This window comes from Armigeres subalbatus, chromosome 2 (genome assembly GCF_024139115.2).
Source record: "Armigeres subalbatus isolate Guangzhou_Male chromosome 2, GZ_Asu_2, whole genome shotgun sequence".
Lineage (NCBI taxonomy): Eukaryota > Metazoa > Arthropoda > Insecta > Diptera > Culicidae > Armigeres > Armigeres subalbatus.
The window spans coordinates 97,002,557-97,016,862 of NC_085140.1; the positions used below are offsets into that span (position 1 = coordinate 97,002,557).

General features: G+C 40.1%; 1 protein-coding gene across 1 annotated transcript in view; it reads left to right on the forward strand.

Annotated features, from left to right (window-relative positions):
• The first annotated feature begins 1,423 nt into the window (after positions 1-1,423).
• Positions 1,424-14,306, forward strand: part of LOC134210222 (GTP-binding protein Rit2) — a 37,242-nt gene continuing 24,359 nt past the window's right edge. Inside the window, exon 1 of the mRNA XM_062686268.1 lies at positions 1,424-1,977. Coding sequence (XP_062542252.1) covers positions 1,794-1,977 — 184 coding nt within the window. The 5' untranslated portion in view covers positions 1,424-1,793. The remainder of the gene's footprint in view (positions 1,978-14,306) is intronic.

The window sequence follows — 14,306 nt, forward strand, 5'->3', positions numbered from 1 at the left end:
AGCGACGGCATGCTACTCATTTCTCGGCTAGTAATGGAACACGTGGGCATCTAACGTATAGAAATCAACCATGCTCGTATGTTTTTGAATAGTTCCAAATCTAAGGAATCGTTGCTACCATGATCGTTTTGCTTGCCTACCAACCCAGTGCACACTGAACTGTGTTCAGAGTTCAAAACTAAGAACACCAAGGCACACTCCTGGCTCATGTTCTGTTCAGGATGCATCTCTGGCAACAGGTTGACAAAACGGTGACAAAGTGTAACGTTTTGTTGAAACTACTGTACCCTTTGATCAACCGCCGGTCGTCATTGTCCCTGAAAAATAGGCTTGCTGTCTACAAGCAAATCATCCTCCCTGTGATCGAATACGGCATGCCGGTCTGGGAGAGCTGCGCTAAAACCCACCACCTCAAACTTCAACGGGTCCAAAACAAATTCCTGAGGATGATCCTCAACACCCCTCCCAGGACAAGAACATCCGAGGTCCACCGTCTGGCCGGGATAAAGACCTTACATGAACGCTTTGGTGAGTGTAAAGAAAAGTTTAGGGTCCGTTGCTTGCACTCGGACCAAGAAGCGCTTAGGGCGCTAGTTCCAATCTAGGTTATCAAATTTTTATTGTAAATATTAGTGTAAATATTAGGTTATCAAATTAAAAAAAAACACACTAGCGCCTCCTAAAGGCCGTCATGATATATTATATTTTAAAAACTCAGATAACAATATAAAAAAAATCAAATCGAAGTTGAAGGGCCAAACCGGCCGGTATATGTAAAAACAAAATAATTGTAGAACAAAAAATGATTGAATAAAGAAGAATTTTACTACTACTACAAACAAAGCAATTCTGCTTACGTAACTAGTTTTATTTCCAGATGTTTTAAAAATAAACAAATTGCTAATATTTCTACACAGCATGGAAGTTGTCATTTCCAATATTAATACCTGTAATCAAGCCCCATAGATTCAATGGTTAAATATAAATACGTTACGTTTATACAAGTCCTACGTCTTTTCGTGGTTATGTTTAAAACATTACCCATTGCTCGTTTTATGTTTAAAAGCAATATTGCTAACTTAAAGCTGCAAAGCTCCTCTCGAAGTATATAAAGCTACAAAACGATAAATCCAAACATATTTCCTTTTGAGAGCATTTCGGATGAGAAAGGGAGAATCTATCGTTTGACTTCTTGTTATGATTTTTGTTTGCGTATTGCTGTCCACCATCGTGCCGTGATGAGCTGTGTTACGCATCAACATAAAAGTGTGCGTTCCATGCGGTGGGATGCAAATGTGGGTGGGAGAAATGTTTTATGCTGAGCTGTTGTCGTGTATTTACTCTCACTAAAGTACGCTGGAACCGCATCTGCTTCACACTCTACACATCTCGCCGTTGTATGCGGTACGGTCTTATGCTCAAACGTGAGCAGAGTAGAGTAGACAGACGGCTGCAGAAGACTACGGAGGTGTAGACAAAACTAATCAACCTTCGCCAACGAGAGTGTTTGTACGCGTGAAGGTGAAAAACGCAGCGGAACCTTTTCTGGCTGCTGTGCAATATGTTGCTTTCATCGGAAAATGTGTGCCCTTCAAAACGGAAGTGAATTTTCCGCCGCAATACGGACAGTTGCGTGCCAGCAGTGGTGCCCCAGACGGAATCTGACAGTGTAAGAGTCGCGGTTCCCGTTAATTCCCGATGCGTAGGGAGTGTACGTGTTCCCCCGAGTGAAGAAGCGAAGAAAAAAGTGTTCTAGGTGAAGGCGATCCATCCCGAGGCGTGGACCAACCATAATGGCAGGAGATTTCTCGGGCTGTACGGCTCGCAAAAAGAACCGTGCCCAATCGATTGAGTACAATCCGGCCAAGCTGGACAATGGCGAAACGTCGAAGCAACAGACGAATCCGCTGACCACCCGGAGCGGGCTGCGGGTCTACAAGATCGTCATACTGGGCGATGGGGGCGTAGGAAAGTCAGGTAGGTCGGAAAGGCCATTGTGCGCTAGTGGCCCGGTGGGTGGTGTGGGTTGTTGGCTTTGGCTCTCCGCTTGTGGGTGGGGGTGAATGACGTACGACATACGACACACGATACGCTTTATCACGTAAAAAAGAGAGAAGCTATCTCTTGTTGTTTGAAAAGAGGTGCTTCCAATGTTTTCATTGTCATGTCTTCGGCGGGGTGTTATGTCGGCGCAGCGTACAGTGGAGGATCGCTGTGCAACTGTTGAACTAATTTTAATTCAGTCAAATATTGTTTGAGTAGATAGGCTAGATGTATCAGTTGTGACTATAGCACCAGTTGTCGTACTAGTGCTTTATATGCCAAATGGCCAATCAAATCACCGCAAACCAAGTTCAGATCGATAAAGCATATTCATATGATACGTTAAAACCTTTGACCTCCTCCAAAACAAGCAAAGCATAATATTGTAAAAATTGATTTTGCTTAATTTTTGACGTCCTTTGCACCAGTTGTCGCACTAGTGGTCCCTATTTGGCTAGTCCCATAAGTAGCCTGACCAGATCATTTCGGTTGAAAAACGAGACAAACGCACTTGCAAAACGGGACATGTCTAAAACCTTGTGACAAAATTCAAGAGCTGTGGAAATTTCAAAATTTTGAGGCCTAATTTTCATTTTCCGTGTAAGAAGTTAAAGAAAGTTTTAGAGTAAATTTTTCACAACCATAACCTTCTATCAAGTACCTTAACTATCCTTCTAAGCATTAAGTCACTTGTGAAAAAATCCTGAACAACAAATATTTCACTCTTCAAAGAGGTGTGCACAGAAAACACGAAGGAACAAAAAATTACACATTTTTCAATATTAAAAAAAAGTGGGATTTTGATAATTTATTTTAATTCGTTCTTGAACATGCTTTAAGGTCTAAGGATTTTATTACTGATCAATAACAAACACTTTCCAATTCTGAGCAATTGAAGATAACAAAAAAATAGTCAAAGTATTCTACCTGGAGGCTGGTTTACATTTCGGAAATCGTGTCACTGAGTTAGTTCCTCATGCATTTTCAAGGGGGGAGTTTCGTTTTCCTAGCCCAAATCCCCTAAATCCCGCCCCTTTAAAATTGCATGGGGAACCAAATCCCGTGACACGTTTTCCGAACTGTAAACCAGCCTTTAAAGCCGGTGTGGGCATTAGAGATAAAAAATAATTTAAAGAAAAAAATGTTAAAAGACAAATGCGAAAAGAGTAATAGGGTGGGATTATTGATTTCCAGTGCCAAAACCCTTTTCCATGAATATAAGTGAGGACAAATCTGCAGATAAGAATAACAAGATTCTCATCGAGGAAAGAACATTAATAAGAAGTAATTTTAATTATTTCAATGAATATGGTTGGCTCATGTGAATAAAGATCAAATCAGTCCTTTTTGATCGAAATTAATCTAAATGATGCTAAAATTAGCATCACATCTAGTGAGTCTTCTTCAGTAATTTTGTTCTCATGTGCTTCCAAAAAGGCCCACACATATGGATGCTCCTGATCTGTAAACTAGCCTTAAAGTAAGTGAGGACCGAAATCCGACCAAATTTTCACTCGGTTCGAAGCTGCCTTAAAATCGTTTTGATTTTGTTCAGCTGATTTATTGATTTTTATTATTTTTTAATATCATCGTTTTTTTACAGTGGACGAATTCGAAATATTCTGAATCATTCAGAAAGACTTTGAATGATTCTTAATGTTTCGTTTGATTGAAAAATGTGGCAAACCATAAAAAAAATCAAATTAACGTACTTCGCAAGATGTAGAAAAAAAATCGAAAATGAACTTAATCTGGAAATTAGAATGTCTGCTTCTGCGCTTCATTTTATTGAAGTTGAAGCGTGGCCTGATTTTCAGGATATACTTGCCTACCAAGTTACCGGTTCCGTTAAGGTGGTTATACAACAAAGCCACAAATCGGCCATCTTGGAAACCACGTGCTTTTTCTAGTGATTTTTTGAGAGCACGAATTGAAAGAACCACAACGCCCATGGGGATGACACATCCGTAGATCGTTTGCTTACTCATGCTAAACAATCGACTTCAATTTTAGCATTGTACGGAAATTATTACGCTAGATTTGAACTTTTGATGTTACGAGTAGAAAACCTTGTGGTGAATTTGAAATTCACCACATGGCTTGATTGTATAATCACCTTAAGGTGATTATACAATCAAGCCAAGTGGTGAATTTCAAATTCACCACACGGTTTCTACTCCTGTTATGAAAAGTTCAAATCTAGCGTAATAATTTTCGTACAATGTTGAAATTAAAGTCGATTGTTTAGCATAAGTAAGCAAACGATCTACGGATGTTTCATCTCCATGGGCGTTGTGGTTCTTTCAATTCGTGTTCTTGAAAAATCACTAGAAAAACCACGTGGTTTCCAAGATGGCCGTTTTGTGGCTTTGTTGTATAATCACCTTAAATTCACTAATAAAATTGGACAAATTTTAATGCCATTTTGAAGCTCTTTGGAAGAATCAATGAACAAACGGGACAAATTGAGGATTTTTTAGATTACGACGGGACAGCACAATAAGGTCTAAAAAACGGGACTGTCCCGTTAAATACGGTACGTATGGTCAGCCTACCCATAAGAAAACAATGGGATTTGCCAAATAAGGAACCAAAATTAAGAATAGGGCCACAACTGGTGCATGCGTTCCTATTATGGATTAATCAATTTTGATGAGTATAACAAATTTTATTGTGGTTTTCACAGCTGTTTTAAGGAGCAAGAAATAAAACCTTTCGCTTGCTATATAAAGTCCACCCAAATGCCTTTTAATTATTTTTTTTAAAAAATAGTTGTTCTTATGTATGGCGATAATTGGTACACCCACCCTATGCTGTTTTAAACATTTCATTTCCTAAAGAACGAATATTCCGGGTGCTTCTCTGAACTTAATGAACAGTGTGGAATAAAAGATTATCGTACTCAACTTAATAACAAAATGTATATCAATAGTTATCTATTGAATAATAATAAAGTTTAAAAAGATATTTTAGTGCTTTGAATAAAAATGTATATAATTATACATAAAAGGTTAACATTTCTCAATGCTAGTTATTATAACAGTACTTGATCTATAGTGTTGTACTTAATTTAAAAACGAACAGTGGGTAATGTCTGTGACATAACCGCTAAGTGGACGTAGGACTTGACTTGACCATGCCCTTAAGATACATAATATGTCCAAATTTCTCACATCAACTATTTTGGATAAATAATCGGCGTTGCATACCATTCCTTGGCAAAATCTTCTCATCAAACCGACACAGAAATCAAATCTACCTCGAACAAGAACCATCAAAAAACTTCAGGAAGTATCTGTCCGGTCACGAAATATTTGCCTTCCCACTGAAAGACTGCCTGAAATAAACCACAAGTTGGCTCAGCAGGGGATGTAGACTGTATCTCAGCCCTTCCACTGAAGAGCCTTCTAATCCGTGCGATAGCGACTGAAGGAGAACATTATTTTTAACTCTTAGAGCCTTGATATATAATGTTTGCTTCGGCTAAGTGCAAAGAGTAAGAAAACGATCTTTTCAAATAACCGCGAATTTCTAGTGATCTTGTAATCTTGTAATATCAACGCTCCCCCTGACCATAGCCTATCTGCGTTGTATTTAAATACCGCTGAGCGATACGTCTACCGGTCAACACGTCCGGTGTGCACTTATTGATGGTTATCATACATGCATATTGTTGTCCATATATACCTACTATTATTGTTCATATATACCTACTATTACATCTAGGATTCCAAATCGGATAAATTAATTCAGTTCCTAACGAAAAGCTTATCCTCAACGCTTTGGCTGTCAATAGTCTCTACAATATGAACCCTGAAAGTTATAACTTTGTGCAATCCTACATCTGTTTATATTAAACCTCAATCCTAACAGCCCCGAAACCGCTTTCAACACATAACTGCCTCGAGCACAGCCACTACATGCGACCCACAGGACCCCAATCGAGGACGGCCTACATTATACCGTTGTGAGCTTACACCCTCTCCTGGGCTGTGCGACGCTGAAAACATGCTCCTAACGTTTAATGCCTAAAATATAAAAATAATTAAACTAATTACATTAAATCTTATACTTTTGATCGAACCCGGCTGACATTCGCGTTAAACAATGGGTTCCATGAGTGCTGATCACTTATGATAACGCCCCGAATCGGCGAGTAAAATGCAGTTTAACGCAGAGTTTAAACCCTCTCTTGCGCTGAGTAATGCAGAAAACCTAACTTCAAGGAATTTGATTCCTAGAAACAAATTATACAGAAATTGGTGCGTGGCAAAATAAGTTATACTATTAGCTAATTTAGTTAAACCCTGACTACCCCACATTATACTGGCCCATTTGGAGTCATCCAGTGGCACTTGGTCTTAGCATTCGTTTTCTTTTTAAATTCTATAACAATTCACCACGCTTACCCCATATTAGTAATATGTAGAACGAATGCTTGCCTATTATTTTACTAAGTATAGTAAAAGACCGGAAGTAATAATTGGATCAGCCACCACCAAATAACCGCGAATTTCTAGTGATGGTATAAAAAAGACTGAATGCTCTGCGAGCGAATGCACTTTTCTTTTATACCTTATTATGAATCTTCTCTGTTTCCCAATTGGTGGGCCAATCAGCTAGTGTTTTGTATCCCGCTTCTTTGTCAGCCAAAGCATCATCATCATCAACGCGTTCGAGAAGGGCTTCTTCTTTTTTACGCTTGTTGCTGGCTGCTGGCGTCTATTTCCTAACGGGACTTTTCGCTAGATACAGGCCAATAAGCCGGGCAAGCGAGCTTAGAATTGCAGTTCAGGTGGGAGGTACGTGTTCTTTTCTGAGACAACATTGTTAGTGGGAGAAGGAAGAAAACACCCGGACATGGGATTTCGGGTGATAAGATTTAGAATTGGTAACATGGGACGATCATCTCTAGAATATTGGATTTGGCACCCAAGTACAATTTCTATCCCGAAGGGTATTGAAAGCATTGATATTGATCTCTATTATTGGCTCTCTGAAGAACCGTTTGTTTTTTGGACATACATGCTGCATCATGTGGCTTTTCTTCAGCCTGTCTCGGCTCAGTACCGATCACATAGGGGTATTTTCGCAATCTAGCCGGAATAAATTATTTTATCTCTCAAATTGCTATATTTCACCTTATTTTATGATACTGTTATGATAATTTAGCTGAAATATCAGTTTTCTTAATTTTCACTTTTTGACCCATGTGCTTTACCCTTTAAAACCCTGAAAAACATTGATAATTTCAATTAATTCGTTCTCGTCATCGCTGCTACCGAAATCAAAACGACGGTGTCATGGAAACTGCTCTATGACTCTTCCTCTTTTCATAGGGATGTTGAATGTATGATATAGGTCATAAATGCCTTAAATACAGTACCAAACTAAAAACATCCGCTTTCAAAATGGCGCAAATTTGCGCAAGATTTTTCTTCAGGATCCTAAAATATAGACATAAATGCGTCTTCTCTATACTGAAATATTACCGAATATCACCGAATAAGTGTTTTATGCTTATTGAAAATATGAGGACAATTAACTAGTTTTAGCTCGAAAATGGACTTCGAATTACTCTTTTGTATTTCTGTTCAGAATAATTTATTCTTGTCAAAAACACGTTTACATGATACTATTTTGTCTACTTTTTCATGGTATGTACTGATCTGTGGATTACTGTGACAAATATTTGACCACAATAGAACATACCGAACGTAATCAAATTCAACAGAGAAAACCGGTAATTTCCTCAATGAAAAACCTCTAACTTTCTAGAAGTGTAGTGGTAAAACTTTAAATCTAAATAGAAAACCTAGTACTAGGAGTGGCTCGTCTACTATTCAGAGAAGTTTGAGACATATTTAGACTGCTCTAGGACAATTTTGAAAATTTAACTTTATTCCGGCTAGAATGACAAAATACCCCTATTTGCGATGCCGGCCGGTCTCCGCTCGACTCTGCTGCTGCTGCCGCCGGTATCTGCTCAGCATTGTTGCTTTGTCGGGTCTGTAGGGTGGATGGGTGGGTGGTGTAGCTGGTGGTGTACTGGCTAGGTTTCGGCTGATGATGGTCGCTTCGATGGTGTCGAGCCGAAAAAGCGGTCGGTGCAGCCGAAAAGCGGTCGGTACAACTGCAGGTCGCTGCAGATGATGCGGTTGCTTCGCTTGTCCCGGTCAGAATGAAAGGAAAAAATCGCGTTGCGCTATTTTATGGCTTCTCGGCAGACCCAGCGGCTGCTCATTCGCTGGTGTCTGCACCAATCAGAACGTGGTAATGGAATGATGCAAGAATTATGCGGTACCCATATTTATAGGTTCCCTTGATCTCAATGTTTTTCAATGAAAACAGTTTCATGCCTATTGAAACAAGTTTTTCGGGTCTTATCAAGCATGGACATGGAAGGCATACTTGAAATCTGTCGATTGAGGGGCTTACCGCAGAAATTCGTCCGCTCAGACGAACGCTATTAACGTTTAAAATCTTTCAACACAGCGTAACGCGGTCGATTTGAATATTTTGAAATGACACCCGGTATAGTAAAGAGAGACGTAAGTCCTACGTCAAAAAAACAGACTAATGCACCTGGATAGAATTCCACGTCGAATGCAACTTGTTGCGTGCAAATCGGTGAAAGATAAGTACCCAGAAAATGAGTGACATTTTTAGAATCCGAATGCCACCAATCCGAAAATGCCACCATTATTTATTTATTCAGACTAAGGCCGAAGTGGTCTGTGCGGTATATAAGAGTCTTCTCCATTCGGCTCGGTCCATGGCTACACGTCGCCAACCACGCAATCTACGGAGGGTCCGCAAGTCATCTTCCACCTGATCGATCCACCTTGCCGGCTGCGGACCTCGCCTTCTTGTGCCCGTCGGAACATTATCGAGAACCATTTTAACCGGGTTACTGTCCGACATTCTGGCTACGTGCCCGGCCCACCGCAGTCGTTCGATTTTCGCGGTGTGAACGATGGATGGTTCTCCCAACAGCTGATGCAACTCGTGGTTCATTCGCCTCCTCCACGTACCGTCCGCCATCTGCACCCCACCATAGATGGTACGCAGCACTTTCCTTTCGAAAACTCCGAGTGCGCGTTGGTCCTCCACGAGCATCGTCCAGGTCTCGTGTCCGTAGAGGACTACGGCGGCGAACTCTATTCGATCGGAGCGTCTTGCGGAGTCCAAAGTATGTACGATTTCCAGCCACTATACGTCTCCGAATTTCTCTGCTGGTATCATTTTCGGCAGTCACCAGTGAGCCCAAGTACACAAATTCTTCTACCACCTCGATTTCGTCACCACCGATGCCAACTCGCGGTGGGTGGCTCACATTGTCTTCTCTTGAACCTCTTCCTAGCATGTACTTCGTCTTCGACGTGTTGATGACTAGTCCGATCCGCTTGGCTTCCCTCTTCAGTCTGATGTAGGCTTCCTCCATCTTCTCAAAGTTACGTGCCATAATATCTATGTCGTCGGCGAAGTCAAATAGCTGGACGGACTTATTAAAAATTGTTGAATAGCAGACCAACCAGGGTTCTTCGATCAATTTACTATAGATACGACGTAGTTTTTCTCTAGTATTTGTTAGTATTTTTGGAGAGTTCTGTGCGTGATCTCTCTTGTTTCGGACAGCAGAACGATCGCGCGGTCGGAAGAATTATTGTGTTCTGCATTGCGCGGCCGGTAATAAAATTTATCAGTTCTGTGCGTGATCTCTCTTGTTTCGGACCGCAGAACGATCGCGCGGTCGGACGAGTTATTGTGATCTGCATTGTGCGGCCGGTGATAAAATGTATCAGTTCTGTGCGTGATCTCTCTTGTTTCGGACAGCAGAACGATCGCGCGGTCGGACGAATTATTGTGTTCTGCATTGCGCGGCCGGTAATAAAATTTATCAGTTCTGTGCGTGATCTCTCATGTTTCGGACAGCAGAACGATCGCGCGGTCGGACGAATTATTGTGATCTGCATTGCGCGGCCGGTAATAAAATTAATCAGTTCTGTGCGTGATCTCTCTTGTTTCGAAGCGGGCTTGGTAGTCATATGGCTACTGCTTCTGCCTCATATGCAGGAGGTCGTGGGTTCAATCCCAGGTCCGTTCCATTCTCCTACTTTGTATCTTCCTCTATATTTCTCATGTTCTAGCAATCGCTAGAACTGGAAATGGACTTTCATACCGTTTCCATTTTTATTCCTATACCTTCAACTTGAGTATTCTAACAGTAATCTGCTAGAATTGGAAATGAACTATAGAGCTCGTTTCCTACATCCAATTAGAAATTCCATCAGTTACCTTCTCCTATCTATCACATTGGCAGCTCGTTAACCAAGACGAACCTCTGCCTCTCCAACCTAACCCAGAAATTCCAACAAATTCCGCATGAACTCGTGGCAAGTGCAGAGGTATATTCGGCTTGCAGTGGGCGAGTGATTGCATCATCATTTCCTCCCCTTCCCTACATTGACTTGCATTCTGACGTGGCAGGCGCCAGTATGACCTAACAAATGAGATCACCAGTACTTGTACATTGAAGATGTGTGCTAGTCCCAAGCAAACATCTGTTGGTTCCCTGTGCAAGAACAGCTGATCTGGTCATAATGGAGTAGCAACTACGAGCAGTCAATCAAGCTCAAGCTCAAGCTCAAGTATTTGTTAGTATTTCTGGATACTGTCGAAAGTTTAGAGTTAGTTGCTCCTTGTTTATGCCTAATAGATGTTCCCTTAATGAAGTAAAATAAATACGCTAACATTTTGAGGAAGAATCCGAAACAGATAACATTCTGATTCAATTAATGCTTAATACTACTTGGTAAAATGCATTTTTTTATAAGTGGGTCGCGAGACATATAGAATTTTGCTAGGTGGGTCGCATATTGACCCTCCTTCCCCTAAAAGTGTGTGGGCGACAATTTTCTGCATATTCTAAGGATTCATTCACATAAGGAAATATTTCTCTTAAAGCATTAATGTTCTCATAGAAAAGTAGTGAACTATTGAAATTCCCTTTTTTTTAGTGACCAAAAAGTTAGCAAATAAAATAAGTAAAAAAATATGCTGGTACAGGCCGGACTCGATTATCCGGAGGCTCGATTAACCGGAGCCTCGATTATCCGGGGCTCGATTAACCGGAGAAAATGGCTCGATTATCCGGAGTAATATTTTTACCCATCTTACAAAAATTGAAATATTATCTTTGTGTACCCGTAAAGTATCCAATATGTGCAAGACATGATAGTGACTTTCTCGCTTTCGTAAGGGAGCATCCATAAATTATGTAACGCTCAGAGGGGGGAGCGGGGTTTGCCGAAATGTGACAATCCATACAAAAATTTGCAATGATTCATACAAAAAGTGTGACATAGAGGGAGGGGGTTAAAAATGGCCAATTTTTGCATTACGTTATTAATGGATCTCCCCTAAGGAACTGTTCACAAATAACGTAACGCTTTAGGGGAAATAAGGAAGTCAGACCAAGCGTTACGATCCACACAAAAAAAAACCTTCCGTAAGTTACGAGAGGGAGGGTGGGGTATCAAAATAATCAAATTCAACGTTACGGATTTTGTAAAAGAACCCTAAGGGAACGGAAATCAAGAACGTTCATAATTGGTCATTTTATGAATTTCAATTCAAATCACCGATATTTTTTTAATCATTCGTATGTACATTCTGAGTACAGAATTGACATTGTGATTCATGCCACCAAATGGTCCTTTGGAATATCCGGAATGGATTCATTCACAAATAACGTAACGCTAAACTTGAAGATTTTGGACCTCCATTCTCCCCTCGTAACGCTTTTATATGGAAGGTTTAATTGGTTTGTATGAATCGTAACGCACGGCCGAACCCCTCCCTCTCCTCCAGCGTTACGTAATTTGTGAACAGCCTCAATATTTATATGAAAAATAATTATTTCACCAACGGTGGTCCATGTATAGAACACCAGTTCTATATTCATAGTAACAACAAATGGCGCTGAAAAATCCTTGTGTTTAGGGAACATCCGTAAATTACGTAACGCTTAGAGGGGGAGGGGGTTTCCTGAAGTGTGACAATCCATACATTTTTTTTTATCTCGGTGTCCAAGGTGATTAATACACAATGACATGCTCAGAATGTCGGGCAATAACCTGGTGAAAATGGTTCCTGATAGGGAACCGCAGAGGACAAGAAGGCGAGGTGCGCAAAGAGCAAGGTGGATCGATTTAAGATCCCTCCGTGTACTACAAAGTTGGTGACGTGCAACTACAGACCGAGCTGAATGTAGATGAATGTTATGTATTGCAGAGGCCTTAAATTGAATAAATCAAATGCAATAAATTCCGATATTATAATATAAAATGGTGCTATGCGATGAAATTCATTATTTTTTGTTCTATTTCATGAATGTTCCTCAATTTTCGGAAGGCCCCGACATGTATAAGCCACAACATCAACTGCATCTGAAAAATCTTGGTGCTTAACGATAAAATTTAGAAGTTTTCTTTTTTGGGTTCCTCCACACGGTGATTAGAGGTGTGTGCCGTCGTAGACCGACAGTTTATGGCAATTCCATTGAAACTCTAGAGATTTCTCGTGAAAAAAAGCTATTTTTCTTCTATGTATGGAAATTTATACAATTATTCGTTTAAAAATCAAAACTTTTAGTAAAACTAAGAACTTTCATTGAAAATTCCGAAGAATTTCCTTTGAATATCGTTGAAATTCTAAGTTTTCCTTAAAAAATTGGAAGATCTTTTCGTAGAATTTAAAAGAAAGGAGGACAAGAAACAAGGACAAATGGAATTCGGCTAGATAGCTTTCGGCTTAACGTATTATTCGGCCAAGTATTCGGTCAAATGACTTTCCACTGAATGATTTTCAACCAAAAGACCCTTCGTCTTTTGAAAAGAAAAAAATCAAAGCGTGCATGCCGGGTGGCATAGGCAAACTTCTAAAAAAATTCCTGTGAAAATTTCAAAGAAATTCCGGTGAAAACTTTAGAGCATTTCCTGTTGAAAATTCGAAAAACTTGTAAGAATCTCCTGGGGCAGTTCATTAGATTTTAAAAATTCATTAGAATTTCGTTCAGAAATTAGTTCATTTGAAATTAAAAATAATTACGTTACGAACGTAATAAATAAATCGCCAAGCCATAACCGACCAAAATTATGACAAACGCGACGATTTTCGGATCGGCGCTGACCTCTAACGGTAGTCAGAACCCATGAACGGCCCAACGGGATATTTTATTAGATTTTATATAACTAGAATAAAGATTATTTGAGCAAAAGTTAAATTTTCAGCGACAACAAAAAATGGCTCGATTATCCGGAGGGTTCGATTATCCGGAGTGAAATTTTTTTCAACACTCCGGATAATCGAGTCTGGCCTGTACTCACATCTGATTTATACTTGTTGAATAGAATCTCGGACCACCGATACTATTTGGCGTCATCTATGTTCCTTTTGGCACGTCATTCAAATCATCTCAAGATTTAGATTAAGGGTTGGACGGTTTCATTGAGAACTGTTCCAAACTAAAAAAAACTAAGCTGAATTCGAAAAAACTGTTCACCACATACAAATAAAACTTTCTCCCCTTTCTCGGCCACTGTGTGTTTTATGATGCGGCGATGGATTGCGTTGTCTGAAGTTCGATTCAAGGTTGCGCGGGTGGCGGCAAATGGGAGCGAGCGTGCGTCTGACAGGAGTTCCGTTTGTGTGGATATTGTACGCTCTCGTCATCGACGACAATGTTGATAACGCTGAAAATATGGGTCGCTCGGCGTCAACACGTGAGACCGTCGCACGAGGGAGCGAAGGGTATGGGGCGAGATTGGATGATATGATAAGCTTTCCGCACTTCTCGCCTCTATAGAGGCGATGGCAAACGAACAAGATATCCGATAGCCAACGTGAAACTTTGAGGACGTAATTCTTTTTGAATAGGCTAATTAAATTTATTGACTCATTATTTTAAGTTACTTGGAAATTCATTAGAAACGTTTTGAATATTTAGTGTTACGATGCTTGAAGCAATTTGAGCTGTATGTTTGCCTTCGTAGCATTGCGCTGCAAATAGGCTTGCTGCAATGGAGACAGCTACTTCCTCCGTGGTTATGATTAATAAGCAAGTGATGTACTTTTCCATTTCATTGTTCAGCATTTATTAATGCTTTACCGCTTTACTATATCTATTAAAGTTTAATGATAATTAAATTTTGACCGATAACTAGATTTTTAGAACAGATAGAACTATTAATACACCCACG